This window comes from Hypomesus nipponensis, chromosome 11 (assembly GCF_054491055.1).
Source record: "Hypomesus nipponensis isolate SF chromosome 11, ASM5449105v1, whole genome shotgun sequence".
In the NCBI taxonomy this organism is placed as follows: Eukaryota; Metazoa; Chordata; class Actinopteri; order Osmeriformes; family Osmeridae; genus Hypomesus; species Hypomesus nipponensis.
Genome location: NC_140371.1, coordinates 9,490,829 through 9,508,722, shown reverse-complemented (window position 1 = coordinate 9,508,722; position 17,894 = coordinate 9,490,829). Strand labels below are relative to the sequence as shown.

Genomic DNA, 17,894 nt, shown 5'->3' with positions numbered 1-17,894 from the left:
AATGATTAAAAGATACATGTCTTTTTTTGAATGTAGTCATGTCAGCAGTCCACATAAGCATTATCAAGAAATAAAAGAACGGACACAGTTCAAAATATAAATATATATTTTTATTTTACAATCCCCAAAGAGGTCAGCTTCCATAGCAGGAGTGCTGAAGTCCTTTTTTTTCTTATTTTTTTTACCTTACAGCAATGTACAGTAATTTGTCACTCAGTTTTAAAATAAGCAAGGCCATCCATTGTTTACGCAACCTTGTACAGTACATTAAAAACAGTCTGTTTCACAAGTACAGTTTAAATATTTAGACTACCAGTACAAAGCTCTGACTTTTAAAACCTGTAAAATGCTGGTGCTAGTTAGTTCTTCCTTGATATAATTTTCAAGTTACACAAGGGCATGGAGGTTCCTCAGTAAGTAAAGCAATGTCAGGATTCATTTATAGAAACAAATTGTTTTGAATAAAGGTGGAAAGATTTACAAAAATGTTAAAACATTGTTCTCTAAAATATGTAATAGCTTGTAACTGCCTACATGTCTTACTTTGTAAATGTATGCAACCCCCTTCAACGTTTCTACAAATACAATTTAAACTATTAAACTCTGATTTGTATGGATGATTAAGAAGGAACTTTGTTCAAGACATTATTGGAAGACATTTACTTGGCTCTTTTCAAAAATGCTAAGAAGATAATTAGTAGCGTGTTGACAAAAACCATGATAGTGTTAATCTATCTGTCTCAACAGTATAGTAATACAAATTGAAAGGGAAATCTTCTGTTTTATCACCTGTAACAAAAATACTTTATAGATGTGTGCCTAAACTTCCAACTCAAAAAAGGGCACAGAACTATGTTAACTGTTACATCTGCTTTCTAAACTTCAGTTTAGACTGAAAAGTAGAATACAGCTTGACACCATATCCACAACGACATGCCGGTCATGCTCATAGCACCAAAACATCACCTTAAGAACAGGCTTTGTCAATGCACCAGAACATTTAGGCATATTAGCACCATATGCAAGATGTAACAATTATGCCATCAGTTACAATTACATTACAGCCAATGAATATGATAAAAATATGATTTTATGAGTTTGTTTCTGTCTTTTTGTCATGACTGTAAGTATACTATTTCCATGTGAGCAGGATAAGCACCAATTAACAATTGTTGAGAACTAATTGTCCTTGGACACCATCACCATATGACATGGAGTTCCAAAGTTGGTGTAATTTCTGACATTGCCAAACTCCAGGGAGAAATGGAATTTCCTAAACACATGGGTTTAATATAAATGCATTTCCTGTTCTGACAGCAGTTGACACCAACCAAACTTGCATGCCACAGTTGGACCCTGTGGAACATTTATGAAAATCCCCTGTAAACAAAGTCTCCAGCAGACAAAGCACCTGAAAATATCAAAGGAATACGATACAACATAAGATGGACCAGGAAATTATTTGAGTGGCATTCACTAAGTAAGGTGGTGTGGATTTCCAAAGCAGACTGTTCATACCTAGAATATGGTAACTGGAAAGTTTCTATTCATACCAGACACATTTCATAGCTTGAGAAGAATAGACATCTTGTTAGCACCAGTAAGAAAAGATACAAAATGGTCATAATTAGCTTTCAGTCATGTGGTCTTATTAGCTGTGACCAGAAAATAAACAATTAGCACAACTCCCAATTGCAACTAAATAAATTAAGTGCCAATATGAATAAGTATGATCTTTAAATGCATAATTTCATAAATGCTAAGAAAAAAATAGTTTGAGTTGTTGTATAAACTAAATTCAAGATATGTTATAGATAGCATTTCTTAAATCATAGCTAAATTAATTCACAACATTGAAACAAATACATGTAGAAATACTGAAAGGAGAGTAAAAGTGTCACACAAGTTGTATACATACACATATATACTGTATTTCCATACGTATATCTATATATCTATATATCCATCCATATTAATCAAAAAGGGACTTTTTCAAGTTAAAAAATGTGCTTTACAATAATTGATGCCATCTTTGTACATTGAACAAGAAGGTAAAATAATAAGGAAAAAAAACAAACTAAAAACCAAAAGAGGTGCACATTTCCTTCATACCAACAAGACAACTCAGAGCTGAGCAGAAAAAGCACAATGCTACATACGTCTTAATTAAAATCAACTGTAGTAAATGTAAAATGTCTTGCTTTATGTGTAATTGGATGTTTACCCCAAATTACTGCTTATGATTGAATCAATGAATTGAAAAAATACATGGGTAAAAAAATGCATTATAGGCTGAAATATAACCATCAAAATAAAATTACACCATGTAAAATCTGAATTTTTACCACTGCTTGAATTTGAGTCAACTTTAAAAAAAGCATTTTAAATTTGCAGTAAAAAGGCTTGCACCCCAAAAGAAATAAAAACCTCATGATCAGAATAAATAATCACATCTTGTTCATTTGTAATCACGTCCATAAAAGAACTTTAAAACATCTTTAAAAACATATTCTAAGCACCATCTTATTACAATAAAAAAAACTATCTGCAACACCAAAACTCACAGTTAGAAACCAACGGTAGTCTTCCTCATCACACAGAGAGAAAAACACACAAACATTTAAAAAGCCCAAATGAAAACACGTATAAAAACACCTAGACAAGCATTAAGTTGATTGAGGTAAGGCAGTAGCACAGGATGTGTGTGTTATGTCCATCGGTTGTAGGGGCCTGTGACTTGGGTGAGAGCATAAGGGGACGCAGTGATGACTCCATCCATTGGAATAGTCAAGGCTTGACGGGTTGGAACCTTCAGAACCCTCCTCTTCTCCTGGATCTCCTCTTCTTCCTCTGGCTCCACCTCTCCCGCCACCTTACCCCTCTTTCCCTTTCCCTTGTCATGACTGCCCTCCATCTCAGCATCCCCCAGTCCCATTGCCAGCCTTTCGGCCTCCTCCTCCCTCTCTCGGTCCCGCTTGGCCTCCATCTTGGCCTCCCACATGGCCAGCCCGTGGCCTGGCTCGTTTAGAGACTTGTGCTGATAGAAGACCAAGGAGATGCGGGTAGGGTGGCTGCGGTTGGGTCTTAGGATGGGGGTGGTGGCGTGCATCTCTTTCCGAGCGCACTCGATGAGAATGGAACCGTGGGATGGCGCCACGGCAACGCCGCCTATGTCATTGTCCAGGAAGTTGTGTTCACTGTCGGACCAAACCTCCTCCTGCTTGAGTTCGTCTGGGACGGGGGGCGGCGTCTGTGGGAGGAAGGGCATGTGAGGTGGCAACTCCCCCAGTTGCCTGTGGAGTCCATTCAGTCTGCTTTGGAGGCCCTCAGACACAGGCAGGGGGCAGTATGAAGGGGGGGGAGTGTTTTCATGTGGGGGGGGTCTCCGGATCATTGTGCAGTGCACCTCGTTGGGCTCAGATTTATATGTCCGAGAGTTGTTGCCACAAACCGCTTGGGAGGAGATACACTCCGAGGGGTCTGCCAACTGCTTCAAGAAGGCCTTGGGGTCATCGGCCCCTGGAGGGTAACCATTCATGGCCTCACCGATTGTGTTGTAATTATGGGGTGAACCGTTGTGGCCATACTGGGGGGCATGCAGACTGGGTTGGTAGGGGGAGAGGGCCTCTCTCCCTGGGGTTAGGACCCCTGGTGGAGGTTTGTAGCTGGTGGAGCTTGGGTTATAAGTGCTGGGTGGGTTAGGCTCTGGTAGGTAGTTCCCCAAACTGTCTGGGACTGGTGGTGGTCTGTAAGAACTTGGGTAGGCATGTGGCTCTGTTTTAAACAAGGTAGCCTGCACTGCAGAAGTGCTCTTAAAACCTGCAAAACAAACACATCAACCACATAAATAAATCAATCTATCCACTAATCAAGGCACTCTCCTTAAATCTGTTCATTATTTGTCAACCAATCAATAAACAATGAGAACCAATTAGTCAACCAATTAGTACCTTTGTTGGGTGTCTCATGTTTGATCTTTCCTGGGGTGATGGGGCACTGCCCCAGTTTCTTTTCTAGTTTATCTGCCTGCGCTTTGAGGCGAGCCTCCTGCTTCTTCTTCCGGGCTGACTTGACAGGCTCGGCCAGCAAGCGCACCTGGTGACAATTTGGTTATTATTCGTTTAGCCAGGAGTTTCAGTAGCCCTGGGACAGGATTAGGGTTAAGAACAGTAACCTGCATTCGCCCAAGGACAACTTGAGGCCAGATGAGAGCATACCTCTCGAGGGAAGGCAGACAGAACCTGCAAGGCCCCCGTCTGGATCTTGGCCCACTGGCCCTCTGGGCGACCAAACTCATCTTTGTCAGAAACCTTGTAGAGGGGCAGAACGTGGAGCTGTTCATCCCCTGGGATGTTGCGTACTGCCCGGTTATCCTCCTTGGTTAAAGTGCAAACCTGAAATACGTCACAGGACGATGGCACTTAAAGACATAAAACAGAGGATTTACCTCAAACCAGTGCTCATTTGTTTCCAGGCTACTGAGAGTGTCATGATCATAGAAAGACCTTATGAAGTCATTTGAATGATTAAATAAGGATTCAGTTATTTTGTAGTTTGATAATAGTCCCATAAGTATGAAATAATAATTTCGAAGTCCATTCCTATAGAATCCTCAGAATTAGATGGAAGGCTTGACAAACTGAAGAATAGAATGCATTTAAACATCTGCGCATGTGATGAATATGACCCTGAACTGGGATTTCATATGAAAATGACACATTTAGCAACACCTTCACAGGCCCTTCACGTTTTTGTTCATGGTTGGGGATATTGGGAGATTCTGACAGCTCTGCATACCACAGTGCTGCCGTTGTTCATGTTGTGTGTATCCTTGTGGGCATGGGCACAGAAATCCACGCACGCCGTCACCCCGGAAAACGGCCGCCCCTCCCTGCAGCCCAGCCTGCAGTCAGGCCCTGCCTGCTCATGGTCCACCTGTGGGAGAAAAACAACAGAAGAGGAAACAATAGAACGGGATGGGGTGAGAAGATGGAAGATGGATAAGAAGGTAAGGGGAGTGAGAAGATGGAAGATGGATAAGAAGGTAAGGGGAGTGAGAAGATGGAAGATGGATAAGAAGGTAAGGGGAGTGAGAAGATGGAAGATGGATAAGAAGGTAAGGGGAGTGAGAAGATGGAAGATGGATAAGAAGGTAAGGGGAGTGAGAAGATGGAAGATGGATAAGAAGGTAAGGGGAGTGAGAAGATGGAAGAAATGTCTGAGAACACCGCTATGATGCTCATCGACTCTCGACCCCAACTCAAAAGTTTAAGTGGAGGTTTGAGGTGCAGTCTACCTGGTTTTGGAAGGCCTCAGGTGCCAGCCTCTTGTAAACTGGAGCAAGGTCAGAGGCAAGGTTCTGCAGATGGTTCTCCAACTTCTCCTCCTGTCCCAACACCCAATGTTAGAGAGAGGAACAAGAGTAAACAGTCACTGTAACCCTCGGTGGCCACTGGGGGGTGGACTAGCTGTTTGACAATAGTGGGCTGTAGTAGAAGCCTCCAGTAATGTCCTTCTCCACACTTACCTCCTGAGGGTAGTCTCCTAACAGGCGGAATTTGCGAGGCACCTTGCTGCGGGCAAACTTGCAGCCGTTGTAGTACATACTCCAGGAGCAGCCAAAGGAGAAGGAAGCTCCACAGGTGTCTTGGTCCAGTCCCTGACACGCACAAGTACGACTGAGGAGAGAAAGACAGTGAGGAAGGAGGTAGCGCGATAACCTTTATAGTAGGTGTGATATGTGATATGAAACTCAGTGATTCTCATCTCTTTCCTTTACGAAACAGTGAGAACAGTCTGTGGTAGACATGGGTGCTAGCGACTCACTCCTCATTGAGAGCGCAGCGACGACTGGTTGGGGAGCCATATTTGCAGAGGGTCTGTGTAAGTTCCTGGTACAGGCTGTCTGCCACGTTCCGAGGGATGCCCTCCCATGCCAGAATGAGGATCACCACCACAGCACTGTCGCAATGGTGCCCCGCCCGTCGCCGCACAAGACACAGCAGCTTTTCCTCCACGCTACCACGACGTATAACCTGGCACACACACACACATGTTAATATGTGTCCCTTGTGTTTGCATACACACATAGACACAGGGGTCACACATTTAAACAGGCAGACAGGCATAACAGGCATAACCAGCCATTCACTCGTAAACAAGACAGATATAATAACTGCTTACCCATTTGGCAATTGGACAACCCTGGGAGCTCTTTCCCTCTTTGCCTGTATATACAACAACCTCCACTCTCACTGCCTTCCCCTTTTCACCATACCTGAGACAAACATAAATACATTCACATGTATTAATTTAGCAGATGCTTTTCAAAATTAGGTACAAATGATGCATATAGCATTATTTATATAATATCAAATTAATAATAACAACTAATCTGTCATAATCTCAATACATTTCCATAACATTGCTATATCTAAGGACATCCAAACATCTTTCTCCCTATACCTGGGACCAAGAGGCAAGACACACATCATTCAGCATTTACAAATCAAACATTTAGTAATCAACTGAATTTATCTTCTCACATTGTTCACTTAAAAACAATAGTTAACACAGTATTCAGTACGCTTTTTGTGCAGAATAGTTTTGAGTGAGACTGCTGACATGAGGTTGTCATCTCTTTTGACGGGCCCCTCGATTCAGCCCAAGGGGTTTCCTGTTCTTACAAGCCGTTTGCGAGTGTGTGTATATTTGTGAGTGTGTGTGTCTATGCGTGTCTGTTTTTGAGTGTGTGTCTGCGTGTGTATTCAATGAACCACTGTTAAATCCCACCCCATTCCACTCGGCACAGAAGCCTGTTGGTAAGGAGGGCCTTAGGCAGGTCAGGTGAGTATGGTGAATACACGCACACACACTCACACAGAAGTTTTGTATGAATTAACATACACCTTCAGCCAAAGCCAAACCAGAGCTAGAACCATTACCTGTTCTCCATCATGTCTCTGACAGCAGCTACACTGGGTCCAGCTCCTAAGTGAGTGTAGTACGGACCCTCCTCCTTCTCTAAGATTTGTTCTGTGGAGAGATAAAACAGTGCTATAATGGTTCCAGATAAATAAAAATGGTCATCCATCATAATAATCTATATTTACACACCATCAACAAGCCAACAGTAGGTTGTACTAGTGTGACTCACCCACACATCCACAGGTAGGCAGCTCGGTTAGCTTTTTTGAAGGGGTGCTGAGCAGGTTTTTCATGGGCGTGTCCAGGAAGATAAGTGGGGATTCCAGGAAGCCACTAATGCCATTCTTGGTTGGAGTAGACTCCTCTGATTGGTCCAGATTGCCATCAGCTGACGTGGACAACACTGTGACTGGGCCAGACTGCTCCACCTTGTAGTAACTCTGCTGACAAAGAGGCGGGGATCTCCGAGCCCCTGAAGTGCCATTGGCCAGACTGATGAAAGCTGTACTCTGATTGGATCCCAGACTGGGTGGGCTGGTGTAGCTAGTCTCTGGGTTAGTACCATGCTGCGGCCCGTCATAGGGCTGCGTTACCTGAGAAAACAAACGTCTGTCCAACTCCAGTTCGCGTCCTCCCAATGATTGGTCAAGGTAGCAGTTCTCCTGAACAGGAAGGTGTCCGTTTGAATGCGACCACGGGTGGTGATCTAGACCCTGACTGTGAGTGGTGTTAAGGTAGTGAGTGCTATTGAAGTTGACCTGCCCTGTGGGAGGGACCTGTGATCCAGTGTGAGGGGCGTCTGTCTTGTGGGCGTTGCTGTGGTAGATGAACTTGTTGCGCTCCTCAGCATCAGCCAGGTATCTCTTCAGGTCAATCTGGGCCTGGGGGAGGAACAGATTTCTTTTGGGAGCAGCCTTCTGCGGGAGGAGAACCTTCTGGACTCTGCCCTTGGTAGGGGTCTTGCTGTTTGGGGTGCGTTTAGTCAGTGGGGTCCTGTGGTTGTTTGAAGCTGGACCCCAACCCTCTCCTTCCTTACCTTCATACACCTTTTTCTTCCTGGGTTTAGGAGGGGTCTTGGTTTTCTTTGCGAGGGTCTTTTTGTGACCGGGAGTCCCTTGGGAGTTGTGGTTGTATTTGATTGCTGAGACTGGAGTTCCTCTAGGAGGGTTGTTCTCTGAGTGCTGGGAGGGATAACCCAGATGCTTGTTACGGGATTGGATGATGAAGGCTAAGTCGGCCAGTTGAGCTGCAACCTCCTCCTCATCCCGATTCCTTCCACTGTTACCCACAACCCTCTCGGCTTCCCTCCCAAACATCCTGTCTGGATTTTTATTAAAACCCCTGTCCTGATCCTTCCGGATGGGGTGAGGACCATTGCCCTGCTCTGCTTTCCTGTACTGGCCTCTCTCGCTGGCTTCCAGGAGGTCTTGTAGACCCAGCTTGCCTGTGGAGACCGCTCCCCTGGTGCACTGGATTACATTACCCTGCCTGGCCACTGGGGGGCGTATGACCGAGGTCTGCTGCAGTGGTGAACTGATGACTGGGACTTTGTTGGAGTGGATCCCAACAATGGGTTTGGCCTCCGGTAGAAGTGTGTTTCTGCAGGAGGTGTATGTGAGCGTTGAAGGTAGAGTGATGAGAGAGATGGGGCTTTCAACGCATGGTTCAGTTTTGATGAGCCCAGGAAGGTTTTGGGGGATAGCTGCCAGTTGAGTCAAGGCTTCAATAGCAATAGCCTGTTCAACACTGATATTCCTCTGCTCTACCAAGGATTGTACGCTGGGGAGACAGACACCTGGAGAGGGCTCCCTTTTGAGAGTGGCAGGAGCCTTTAACAGGCTGATGGGAGTGTTTTTTAGGCACACGTCATCCCTACAGTCCTCTTGTTCTGTTTTGAAAGAATACAAGTCTTCTGGTTCCGTTTTGAAGGAGCGCAGGATAGGAGAGCGTGAGTTGCAGAGCTTCTCCTCCAGGCCCTTCCTGTCTGTGATGGAGAAGCAGACCACAGCCGCTAACGTGGACAGCCCGTCCTCGTACACGTCATGGTCACCATCTATTGGTGTGGAGGTGTGGTCAGAGGACCACTCCCACGGCTCCTCCAGTTTGATCTTCTTCAGTGGACCTGACATACCATCAATCAGGGCCTCAGGTGTAGTCTCACAGCTACCTTTGGGGAAGATGGGCAATGTAGTCTTATGGGACTCTGCGATAGTGCTTTGTGACATGGACTCTAATGTAGTACTTTGACTACATGACCCAGCAGTCGGTTCAGCACCATTTGTTTTCATCTGATTTTTATCAGCACCATTTTGAAAAGTCACAGAAGTGCAGTGGTGTTGTTGAAGTGCATTGCTGGTCGGGTCCAGATCTGGCTCTGTCTTGTTAAGTGCTGGCTGGCCATTTCGGGTTGGGGTGAGAAGGCGGTCGTGGTGGACGTGGGGGGAGTGTGTGTGAGGTATGGGGCCCTCCTCCCCGTCTTCCTCCTCCGCTGTCGTATGGGTGTCATCTGCCATCTGAACTGGTCCTCTGCCATTTACTGAAACCCCCTCACTAGCCACCTGAGAGAGAGAAAGAGAGAGAACAAGAGTGAGATCAAACGCTAAATAGCAAGAGAGATTGTGTGTGTGAGGGAAAGAATGAGTGTCAGAGATATCAAGAGAGAACAAGGTGAGAAATCAAGAGTGAGAGAGAGTGTGAGAGAGCGAGAGAGCGTAAGTAAGAGGGAGAGATAGCGAGAGAGTGAGTCAACATGTTATAGTGAGGCATCGAACGGTTACGGAATACTGGCAGATTTCCACCCAGCACAGGTTGTATATGCGTGTATGCGCATGTGTTTCACAGTAAGGATAAATAAAATCACTGTGGAAACTATTACAGGATAGAAGTCAGCAAAATCACTCGGAAATGAGAAGATGAATACAATTCTAACTCCACACGTGAAGCCTCAGCTTGTATTCCCGCCTGGGCTGCAAAAAAGACAAACCTAGTAACAACCTAGCAGCCACAGGTGAACCTTTAAGAAAAAAAACACAGAGTTAACTAAGATGTGTCACTGTTGAGGGTCACAGAGTGTATGTATGTGAGTGCGTGTCTGAGCAAGCCCCCCTGCAACACAGGGGTCTGTTATCCACACAGCGTCCAAGGAGCCTGACCCCTTCACTGTGATGTCAAAGAATGGCCAGCAGTCCTCCCCCCATCCAAGGTTCACAGTATTGACATATAGATTTCTTCTGAGAGGTAATGCTGATTGCATACCGTGGTCTCTGAGGCCACTACAGTACACTTGTGACAAATGAGTGGTTGATGAAAAGGAGAAAAGGCAGGGGGGAGGAAGAGAGAGAAGAAAGTGGAGTTTATGTGGTAGTAATAGAATGGAATAGATAGAAAAGACTGGGAAAGAAAGAAAAGGAGAAAGAGAAAATAAAAGACAAATAGCTGGGAGGGTTGAGGGTATTCCACTGGCTTACTGTTAGAAGAGTGGGGAAGAATCTTTCACCAACTGGTAAAATGTCCCTTTGGTCAATATCACATGCATCATGGCAGCATTGTGCAGTTGCTTTGCAGTTGTGTTTACAAAGATTGAAAAGAACAATGAGAGACACTGTATCAGACAGTTACAAACAACAACTGTCCTTGCTTTGAGCTATTCTTTACTCAGCCCCGGATCCTATTCAAGCAAGTCAAGGCACATAGCTCGTAGCTTGTACATTATTCATTATCAAATTTCTGATTAGAAGAATGTTGAGTTGTGATAAAGATACAAACACAGTGCCACGGACTCAACAAACAAAATAAAAAATGTATTTCAAAAATCAAGCCAGAGAAGCAGTGTGCGTTAGTCTTCTTATTTTATGCACAGTTGTTAAAGTCTAATGGCTGTGGCCTGTTTAGGTGGATGTCAGCTCCTTTATATGCCTAGTCACATGGTCTGAACCCCTATCACAACTTTGTTTACCAAACACTAGAGCAGTGGTCTTCAACCCTGGTCCTCAGGGCCCACTGTCCTGCATGTTTCAGATGTTGTCCTGCTCCAATACACCTGATTCAAATGAATGGGTCTATCAGGCTTCTGCAGAGCTTGCATAGACCTCATTTGAATCAGGTGTGTTAGAGCAGGGAAACATCTAAAATAGTGTTTCTCAACTGGTTTAACCTCATTTTTGTCATGGGGGGGGGGGGGGGGGCTATCAACTCTGTGTCATGGTGAATACGTGAGACTTGAGCACCTTTCTAAATAGAAGCACACAATCAGAAGTTCGGTAACTTATACAAGTAAAAGTTTGATTTTTAGTGTGCTTCAGAGCCAAAGCACACGTCTGCAACCCTCTCTCCCACCACTTGAGAAACACTGATCTAAAACAAGCAGGACAGGGGTGGACCAGGGTTGAAGACCACTGCTTTAGATGACAGGACAGTCTCCAGCCTTGTAGGTGATTTTACCCAGGTCAACATAGACTCACCTTGGACATACTGTACACAATACATACACAAAGTACTGTGGTGTACTCAGTAACATCTGCAGAGTCAGTGAGCGTATAGAAAATAAATGGAAAATGACCTTTCTACACTTTCAACTGCTCTGTGTTGTGTGACTACAAATATTCTGTTCCAGTAGTAGAAGAGCATTTTAATATACAAGCATTTTCACAGCTCCTCTAAACCCACAGACCAAACATATCGTTCTCCGGGGAGTCGAGCAATTACTGGGTGAGGAGAGTGTCTGGTGAGCTTTCTTTTTTTTTACTGCCTTTTGAGACTCTAATCACACCCCATATTATCTCCTAAATGTGTTGAATTCACCTCTGCGTATACTCACTAAAGTATGTGTTCAGCACCACCCTCGCTTCTCATTCGTTTTTGTCCTCCCTTACTAGTAAAAGCATGCTGAATCAACATATTGTTGGGGCAGAAGCTGAAGCAAAATCATGGCAGCTGCTGCAACAGTCGTCTGCTAGCTGGCCACCCGAGAAGGGGAGAGGGAAAGAAAGGAAGATAGAGGCAGAGAGGAAGCAGATAAAGAAAGAGGGAGAGAGAGGGGGGGGGGGAGAGAAAGTTGGGATGAAGGAAAAGGGAGTGTGTCAGTGTCAGTCACATTCAAACCTGTTTAAACACAATGATGTGTACTGTGTATGTACAGTCTTTTATATATCCTTTCTATATGGATCTGACATCCCCACAAGAATATTAAATATCCATTCAATGTCTAGGGGGTTTAAAGGGGTTGGGTTATAGGGTTAGAATTAGTGTTCGGACTAAGGGTTGAGGTTAGTGGTTAAGGAGAGTTCTGGAGCTAGGGTTAGGATTCAGGTTAGGTTTTGGCTTAAGGTTAAAGTTAGGGTTAAGAAAAACAGGATTTTGAATGGGACTGACTTTTGAGTCCTCACAAGAATAGCAATGTGTGTTTGCGTTTGTATCCGACAGCTATTTCTGTGTACATTTGTCATAATACAGACAAACTACAGACTGTGTGGTTTGTTGAAACATATAAGTCTATTGCAGTATTGAAGGCTTAGGTTATAAAATAGGTTTAGAGCTATTCATTAGTCTTATTTAAGTGTATGTCACGGAAATAAGATGTTTACTCGCTGGTTGAGCGGGCTGTAGAGGAACTCAAAGTGTGTCATGTGTTGGGGGCTGTCTTTGTTCTGCGGTTGTTGTGTCTGCCTCTGGACCTCCAAATCACTCTCAGTAGACATTTGACTTCATAGTATTGTACAGAGAAAAAGCTTTTCTTTGAAACCACAGCCCCTCTGCTGCACACAATCACACACACAGACACACACACACAAACACGCCTCCTAGCCTAGCAACAGGACTATGATTACTGCCTGAATCCTAACGACCTCCTCAGAGGAGAGGGGTTTCCAGGGAAGTTTCAACCGAGGGAGTATCCATCCCTAACATTGCATGAACACACACCATCCAGTCACACACACACACACTCCATAAAAACACACACCATCCACTCAAACACACACCATTCGCGTGAATGCACACCATCAACTCAAACACACACTAACACAAACAAACCTTCCATATACCATTCACACAAACACACACCATCCACACAAACACACACTATCCATCCCTAGATACAATCTGTCTTTAATACTCTACTATGAAAAAGCCCATCTTAAAAGACAGAAATAATGCAATGTTGCTATTTTCACATCCTCATTTAGTTACATAGAACACCTGCATTGACTGCACATGGGGTTTACGGTAATGGGCTTAACTGGTCGATTCAGAGTTTGAGAGTTTGACTAAAAACTGATATTAATGTATTTCAAATCAACCTTTTTTATTTAATAAAGAAGCTTTTAGGTTGTTGTAGTCTTTCACTTCATTACGCCACTGTACACCTGAGAGTTGCAGTAAAGTACAGAGAGAAAGAAGAGAAACTTTTCTTGCGCTATAAAGATACATCTTAAAAAAAACATGCTTCCTTCCTGGGCTGTGTGTGTGTAATTCTGTGAAATACTGCATGTTCAAGCTTCATTTATGGAGCTCTGTTGACGCACATGTAGAGAGATGGAACACACCACAGATCGCACCCTGAAAAACTCATTTGGGATCCTAATAACACTAGTGCTTTTCAGAAAAGATACAACTAAATTAATTAACAAAATACAAGCTTAATCATCCCAGAAAATCATTCAGACAAACATGCCACTAACAAGGGGAACTGAAGAATATTAGCATAAACAAATTATAGCTCTTACTGCAATTGAGGCAAGCAAAGCCAAGACAGCCAACAGAACTAGAGATTAAAACCATTCCAGTCTCCTCCTCACCCCTCATAAGAAAACAGCAGGTGCACAAATATGTCTTCAAAAAAAGGAAAAGGACACACAAGGACGCTTCATGCACCACCACGACTAAAAAAGACATGGCTAGAGAAAAAAAAAAGGGTTGTCTGTTACCGTGGAAACTGTCTTCTTTGTTGCTGGTTTGGCCACGTCCTTGCAACTCACCTGGAAAACACAAGCCAAACAAACATAGGTCCTTAGTGATCGAGTAGCAACCCATGTACACACACAGCAAAAACATATCACAGACAACGAAATCCGACACAGTATGTACAAACCTCTGGTAGGCTACAGTACAGTCTGTGTCTGTGTTGCTAGACAATAGACACCAGGGCATAGAGTCTTTACCTTCTGTGTCCTCACAAGAAGCCCCTCAAGTTTGGGCAGCATATTCCTAAAAGGTACTGGTGGCCATCTTGCTTTGCTTCCATCAGCCTCAAAAGAATCGCTGGCCACAGTAATAGAGAGCAGAACAAGCTCTGAGTATCATGCTCAGACTGCCTGTGAGTTGCCCTACTATAACGAGCGGCTGCATCTGCCGCAGACGATGACACACACACACACAGAGATACACACAAGTACAAGCACACGCACACACGCATGGGATGCCTTTCGCAGACAGACCTTCGTCAGCCAATGGCGTGGGGACTCTAGCAGCTTGTAAATGATTCTCCATGCCTAGACCCTCCTAAACAAAGGATCCCCTATGTGGGCTTTCTTCTCCAGCCCTACGCACACGGGAAGTATGTAAGCTGTGGACCGGACATCCCTCACACACCGGACTGGAGCTAAGCTGAGCTGACACAGCACCTGATGTGTACACCAGCAGAACTGTAGTGGAACTCCAGCAAAACGATCTACCATTAATGAACTGATGAACCATTAGTAGTTATTCTAATCATAAGTTAACTGTCCCAAAGACAATGAGATTCCTCTGCATGGCTGAATGTAATCCCATACATATATTAAAGAAATAATGGTCTTTAAAGAATGACGCTGTTCAGAGATATTAACAGTTCTGAGACACCATTCTCTATGAAGAGCAGGCATGTTATGGAGAGGGGTCATACCAGGACAAGACAACAGACAAGACAGCCTCTACCCCTCTCTGCTTCTTAACTCTGCAATAAGTCAGTCCAGGTGTATGTGCATGTGTCACTTATTCCTACGCAATACAATACCAGTTCAGTCCCTGAACTGTAAACACCAGAGACACTTGCAACAGCTATGATGCCAACCCAAACAAACACACACACACGCAAATATCGTGTGTTGATACAACTAGAATTGTTGTTTATCAAAAACGGCTTTTGTACGTTACTGGCTCAACAACAATGACCCATTTACGTTGTTTCTAAGATATCTGACATTTTCGAAATACCTTGATTTCCCAATAAAGTGACTCCCAGTCGGCATAGGTTGTGTTGGAAAAGTCATGAAGAGGCATAGCAGAGACGGTTGGAGAGGTTTTGTCTTTAGGGAGAGTCTGACATGACCTTGTCAGTTAAACTGGTCAGGCAGGAATACCTGTCACCTCTATTGAGCATCCCACACACGTACACACCTATCACACACCTTATCAACTGTCATCTGCAGACAAGGGCTGGCGTGCGTTTGTTGATTACTGCAGATACTAGAGTGATCCAAACCAAATTGATTATTTGTTTAGATTCTGGGATTTTGTCAGTGGTCAGGTCACACAGCCCTTCCTCTATCCCTGATCCCCTCCACACAAATCTTAATCCTCTCATTCTCCTCTGAATCTCTTTTTGCAAAGTTAAAATGTCCCATTTGTTAAAGCTTTACTCCTAGCATTATTCAGCCTCCCTCAGCACGTGGGCAAGTTAAAGTAAGTCCGACTGGTCCCAACGAGTTATATGCCAACATTGTCGCTTCATCGCTGTCATCGCTGCCAACAGGAAGGTACAGTTCTTCCTATCTGCTTCATCCTACTGGCGACGCGTGTCTTTGTGTTTGAGTATTGAGTGCGTGCACATGTGTGGGTGTGTGTGTGTGTGCGCAATCTTATGTCTTGAACTAGAGCCCCGGTCTCTGTAGCTCCCTATTGCTCTGTTTCTGTGTGAGTGTGTATGGTCATGTGCATGCGTAAGCATCTACTAGTGTGTGTGTGTGTGTGTCTTAACAGCTTAATATATACTGCGTGAACTGTGTAAATGTGGGGAATGGGAACAGGTCCAGGCATGGAGTCATGTTTTCCCAAGGTCGTCACCATCAGTAGCCCCTGTCAAGTCTCAGCAAGACCAACCAGCTCTTTCCACCACCACGTCAATGTCCAGAAGTCCCAACAGGCACATGAGCACCTTTCTGCGTAAACGGGCGAAACGTGGAGGAAACAGGAGACACAGACCGAGTCAATTTTGATGGAGGAGGTGAGGATGGACTCGATGATGGCTGTGTAGAAGTGCACCATCACTGTCTTTGGCAGGTTGAATTTCTTCAGCTGCCGTGGGAAGTACATCCTCTGTTGTGCTTTCTTGGTGAGGGAGCTAATGTTCAGTTCCCACTTGAAATCCTGGGAGAGGATAGTGCCCAGGAAGAGGAAGGACTCAACAGTGTTGACTAGGGAGTCACACAGGGTGATGGTGGTGACTGTCTTAAGACCATTGAGTTCTAAGATAACACTTTAACATTTATGAAATTAAATAAGATACTCTTTTTTTCTCCTTTTTCAACAGTAAGAAAATATCGCAATGCATAACATTGACAGATATACTTTTAATACTTTTCTCACCATTGTTTTTAAAGCACATACCTCTTTTAAAATCTTTGTAAAACCTTCTTCAATATTCAAGCCATCAAAACAAAATTGTTTCAACTGCTTTCAGCAAACACACATTTTCTTCAAGAAATGTACCTTTTTTAGTTATTCAATGTGATTGGATTAAAACAATGCTCTCTCTATACTAGTTAATGTGCTAACTAGTATTAACATTACAGATATCTGCAACACCATTTTTGACAAGTCGCAATACCTTTGTGACAAGTCTGAAATTGTATTCAAGATACAATCTAAAACTTTCTGACTGGTCAAAACAACTGACAAAATGAAACTGGTTGTAAATTGTAGGCCCCTATTCAAGCATAATCTAAAACACTAGCACAGAGATAATCTAAAAATCATGTTCCAGGACGCAATTCAATAGATAAACCTATGCCCATGTGTGCTCTCATCTGTCATAATATTTAGTAAGATTATATGCTACCATATTTTATGGTTTACGACGCGTTTATTCTTAATTGTTATGCATGTATGTTGAAATTATTGTGGCCACATGACCTGCACCTATTTAAAGACCCCCTAAAGTCAAAAAAAAAATTCTGATGTTTGTGCCCTTAAATCTTTGACCTCTGAAAGTTTGTCACTTTAGAGTTTTTTTTTCACAATCCTCTACTGAATTTGAAAGTCTATTGTGCACTTCTGAAAAATCTGAAATTGAAGTGCATCTGAGCAGATTACATTTGTCGTCATAAAGTTGAGCCTATCGCTGTCTATTAATGTGCCAATGAAACGAACCCATAAGCTCCAGCACTGAGCGAGAGTGGACTCTGAAGTAAACAAATGCGTTAGCTACGTCAGGCACAGTGCCCGACGAGGTGTACGATATCACCAGATAATGGACGATGCGGAGGCGTGAACCGTCCCAGGGTTTTTCCTCCAAAGAGAAAATTTGGCTGAGCCGTTTGCCTGAGCGTCTATGACAAATCCTGAGCGCCTAAGGCAAAAAAAGTCCGCGTGTTCATCACGCGTGCAATGCATGTCAGCGAATATGTTCTCAATAGTAAGTTTCAAGTAGGCGAACGCTTGTTCTGTTTTGTTCAATAGTAATCGAGCTGATAGTCGTGTCTTCTTGTCTGATTAATATGCAACTGTAAGTTGCGCGAATGGACAGAGCGGCCAGTAAACTCCGTCGTTCCACTACGAGGGCCAACCAAACGTGCACGAATACACTTGTACAAATGCAAATTACATTTCCACTCAAAATGCTGACAGAAGTTTGATGAACGATTTCCAACGCAGCCTCCATTGGTATTTTTAACCCTGGAAGGATAATATATAGGCCTAGTGTAGAAGGCACAAAGAAAAGAAAAGGAAATTGCAAAACACCTGGGAATAAATACATTGATTAGAAAATATAG

General features: G+C 43.7%; 1 protein-coding gene across 1 annotated transcript in view; it reads right to left on the bottom strand.

The window, feature by feature from the left end:
* Positions 1-88: 88 nt before the first annotated feature.
* tet1 (tet methylcytosine dioxygenase 1) overlaps positions 89-17,894 on the bottom strand; it is a 37,330-nt gene continuing 19,524 nt past the window's right edge. The window contains exons 3-13 of the mRNA XM_084709821.1: positions 13,851-13,901; positions 7,157-9,485; positions 6,945-7,035; positions 6,184-6,277; positions 5,827-6,035; positions 5,528-5,678; positions 5,297-5,386; positions 4,798-4,935; positions 4,218-4,394; positions 3,951-4,095; positions 89-3,819 (exon numbers count right to left, since the gene is read on the bottom strand). Of these exons, the coding sequence (XP_084565947.1) occupies positions 2,708-3,819; positions 3,951-4,095; positions 4,218-4,394; positions 4,798-4,935; positions 5,297-5,386; positions 5,528-5,678; positions 5,827-6,035; positions 6,184-6,277; positions 6,945-7,035; positions 7,157-9,485; positions 13,851-13,901 (4,587 nt within the window). The 3' untranslated portion in view covers positions 89-2,707. The remainder of the gene's footprint in view (positions 3,820-3,950; positions 4,096-4,217; positions 4,395-4,797; positions 4,936-5,296; positions 5,387-5,527; positions 5,679-5,826; positions 6,036-6,183; positions 6,278-6,944; positions 7,036-7,156; positions 9,486-13,850; positions 13,902-17,894) is intronic.